The 2718-nt window shown below is 62.4% G+C and overlaps 3 protein-coding genes across 3 annotated transcripts in view; 1 reads left to right on the forward strand and 2 right to left on the reverse strand.

The window, feature by feature from the left end:
* The window catches only part of VDBG_08919 (YEATS domain-containing protein), a gene marked incomplete at both ends in the record, with an annotated part of 2269 nt that extends 1393 nt beyond the window's left edge, over positions 1 to 876 (reverse strand). The window contains 2 exons of the mRNA XM_003001077.1: positions 24 to 562; positions 639 to 876. Of these exons, the coding sequence (XP_003001123.1) occupies positions 24 to 562; positions 639 to 876 (777 nt within the window). The remainder of the gene's footprint in view (positions 1 to 23; positions 563 to 638) is intronic.
* A 544-nt stretch (positions 877 to 1420) lies between these two features.
* VDBG_08920 (NAD dependent epimerase/dehydratase family protein) lies at positions 1421 to 2370 on the forward strand (the record flags this gene model as incomplete). Its single annotated transcript, XM_003001078.1, has 2 exons — positions 1421 to 1530; positions 1590 to 2370. 2 exons carry the CDS (start codon positions 1421 to 1423, stop codon positions 2368 to 2370), a joined length of 891 nt encoding a protein of 296 aa, XP_003001124.1.
* A 197-nt stretch (positions 2371 to 2567) lies between these two features.
* Positions 2568 to 2718, reverse strand: part of VDBG_08921 (pre-mRNA-splicing factor SYF2) — a gene marked incomplete at both ends in the record, with an annotated part of 1157 nt that continues 1006 nt past the window's right edge. Inside the window, one exon of the mRNA XM_003001079.1 lies at positions 2568 to 2617. Coding sequence (XP_003001125.1) covers positions 2568 to 2617 — 50 coding nt within the window. The remainder of the gene's footprint in view (positions 2618 to 2718) is intronic.

The raw sequence follows: 2718 nt of genomic DNA on the forward strand, positions 1-2718 counted from the left end.
CCTTGAGCTCGTCGAGCATGGACTTGCAGAGCTTCTGGGCGGCGTCCTGGGCGTCCTTGAGCTTCTTGATCTCGAGCTGCTCCGTGTCGCGGCTGAACTCGTGGCCGGGCTTGCCGTGCGCGGGCACGATGGCGGTGCGCTCCCAGACGGCGGGGGCGTTCTTGTCGGGCAGCGGGGGCAGGGCCTTGGCCTTGCCCTTGCCCGCGCCGCCGCCGCCGCCCCGCCTTGCCGGCACCAGCAGCACCAGCACTAGCACCAGCGGCGGCGGCACCGCCGGGGTGGCCCTTGGGGTGGGCGCCCGAGGTCAGGATTTCGTAAAAGGTCTCGTAGGGCTCGCTGAAGAGCTGGTCCTCGTAGATCCAGGCGCGGACCTCGCCGTTGCCGGTGCGCATCTCCTCCTTCTCCTCCTCGGTGCGGCCGTACGGGTGCAGGCGCAGGTGGTGGTAGAGAGTCTGGGGCTTCTCGCCCGACTCGGTGGCGTAGTAGAGCTTGAGGGTGATTTCGAACTCGCCCCAGCCCGTCTCGTTGACGACGAAGGGTTTGCCGGGTTCGGCGTCGATCACTGCGAGGCGCAAGGCGTCAGCATGCGACGGGGTTTGGTCTGGGGCAAGGATGGAGAGAAGGAGCGGGGGACGCACTTCGGACATGATTCGGGATGGACTCGTGCAGCTTGAATTGGATTCGACGGAGCCAGTAGGTGACGTCCGTGTCGTCGAGGCCCTTGACGAAGACCTGCCACGAGTGTGTGTGGTCGTCAGGCACGCCGGGCGGTTTTGGGTTCTCGGGACCAAAGGGAATGGCGGTGGTGCCGTAGATGAAGGGCCGGCAGACCTGGGTGCCCTTGACACGTTTTCCGAGGTTGCTCGGAGGCGCCATGACGGCCGAACGATATGACGATTATGGGGCAGGTGTTCGAGCTGGTGTTGCGATGGTGATGACGATGACCTCGAAAACTGATGGAGGGGGCAAATCGATGGGCAGGGAACGTGTTGGAGAAACATGTTCGCTTTGACGCCAGCCTTGCCGCGATGGCGGGACACTGTAGCAGGGTCAGAAGAGGAGAACCAATGAAGAGGCGAGGCCGGTGGGCAGCACCCCTGTAGCCTCGATGGAGGCCAATGGCACAGCTGTAGTGGGGCCCTCGGCATTGTCAGCCTCGACCCTCGATGAAATCATGACTTGAGCTGCATGCTGTGCGTCAGTGCCTGCCTCAGTCTACATCGTCAAAGTATCGAACCACCATTGAGCGACCTTGTTCCGGCCTCCTTGACCACTGATTCTGCTCTTTTTCATCTTGGTTCTATTCTATCATCCTCCATCGCAAGTCATAATTTCATTTCTCCCACGCCTCACACGCCACACTTACCACACAATCAGTATACGTACCTCCTCAACACACACCACACGTCGTGCACACACCATGTCGGCAACAACAGCAAAGCGATTGGTGGTCTGTGGTGGCAACGGTTTCCTAGGCTCACGGATCTGCAAATACGCCGTACAGAGAGGCTGGGACGTCACAAGTGTCAGGTAGGCACACCTCGAGAAAACCCACCCTTGAACCCTCCCCCCAGCTCACAACTGGTCAGCCGCTCCGGTGAACCCCGCTGGGACACCGTCACCTCGTCCGCCTCGCCGCCGTCCTGGTCCCACAAGGTGACCTGGGAGCGCGCCGACATCCTGCAGCCGTCGACCTATGCGCCGCTCCTCAAGGGCGCCGACTATGTCGTCCACAGCATGGGCATCCTCCTCGAGGCCGACTACAAGGGCGCCATCTCCGGTCGCGAGTCCCCCCTCGTCGGCCTCCAAAAGGCCTTTGCCCCCGTCAAGGACCGCGGCATCGTGAACCCGCTGAAGCAGGAGCCCGGCAAGGAGAACATTCGTCCGACCAACCCGGCCGACCAGTTCTCCTACGAGGTCATGAACCGCGACAGTGCCGTCATGCTCGCCAAGCAGGCCGCCGCCGAGAACGCGAGCGCCTTCGTCTACATCTCGGCCGCCGGCGGCGCCCCCGTGCTGCCGGCCCGTTACATCACCACCAAGCGCGAGGCCGAGAGCGTCATCGCCTCCGAGTTCCCCCGCATGCGCGGCGTCTTTGTGCGCCCGCCCTTCCTCTACGACAGCTCGCGCAAGTTCACCCTGCCCATGGCCGCCATGACCGGCGCCGGCGCCCTCTTCAACACGGTCACGGGCGGTGTCTTTGGCGGCTTCCTCGGGGCCGGCGGTGCCAAGCCGCTGCCCGTCGAGACGGTGGCCGAGGCCGTCGTCGAGGCTCTCGATGACGACAAGGTCAGGGGACCCATTGAAATTCCGCAAATCGAGGAGCTGGCCAACAAGTCATGGAGGAAAAAACATGCTTGTGAGACCTAGAGGCAGGCAGGGCAGCAAGACAGGAGAACAAGCAAGCACGTGCGCCGAAAAGCATGTCTGTAGTAATTTTCGCTGTACCATAGTAGAACCACAAAAGACCCCCATTCCGGCGCCTTTCTTACCACCCCTGGCCTCACCTTGTCCCGCGGCACGAATGGGCCCGCCTTCGCTTTGTGGTGATTTTGCCGCCCCTAAAATCATGGTCCCCCCGCTCCGAAGCTGTCCCCGAAATCTTCGGCCGGTGGTACTTGGTTGTAGAACCGCCGACAGCTTCCGAGTTGGAACTGCTTGTTCTTCCTCGTTGATGGAACGTGAAGGTCGCCGGTCGTCGCCGCTCTGGTGCCATCC

The sequence above is a fragment of the Verticillium alfalfae genome, genomic scaffold, assembly GCF_000150825.1.
Source record: "Verticillium alfalfae VaMs.102 supercont1.13 genomic scaffold, whole genome shotgun sequence".
Classification (NCBI taxonomy): domain Eukaryota; kingdom Fungi; phylum Ascomycota; class Sordariomycetes; order Glomerellales; family Plectosphaerellaceae; genus Verticillium; species Verticillium alfalfae.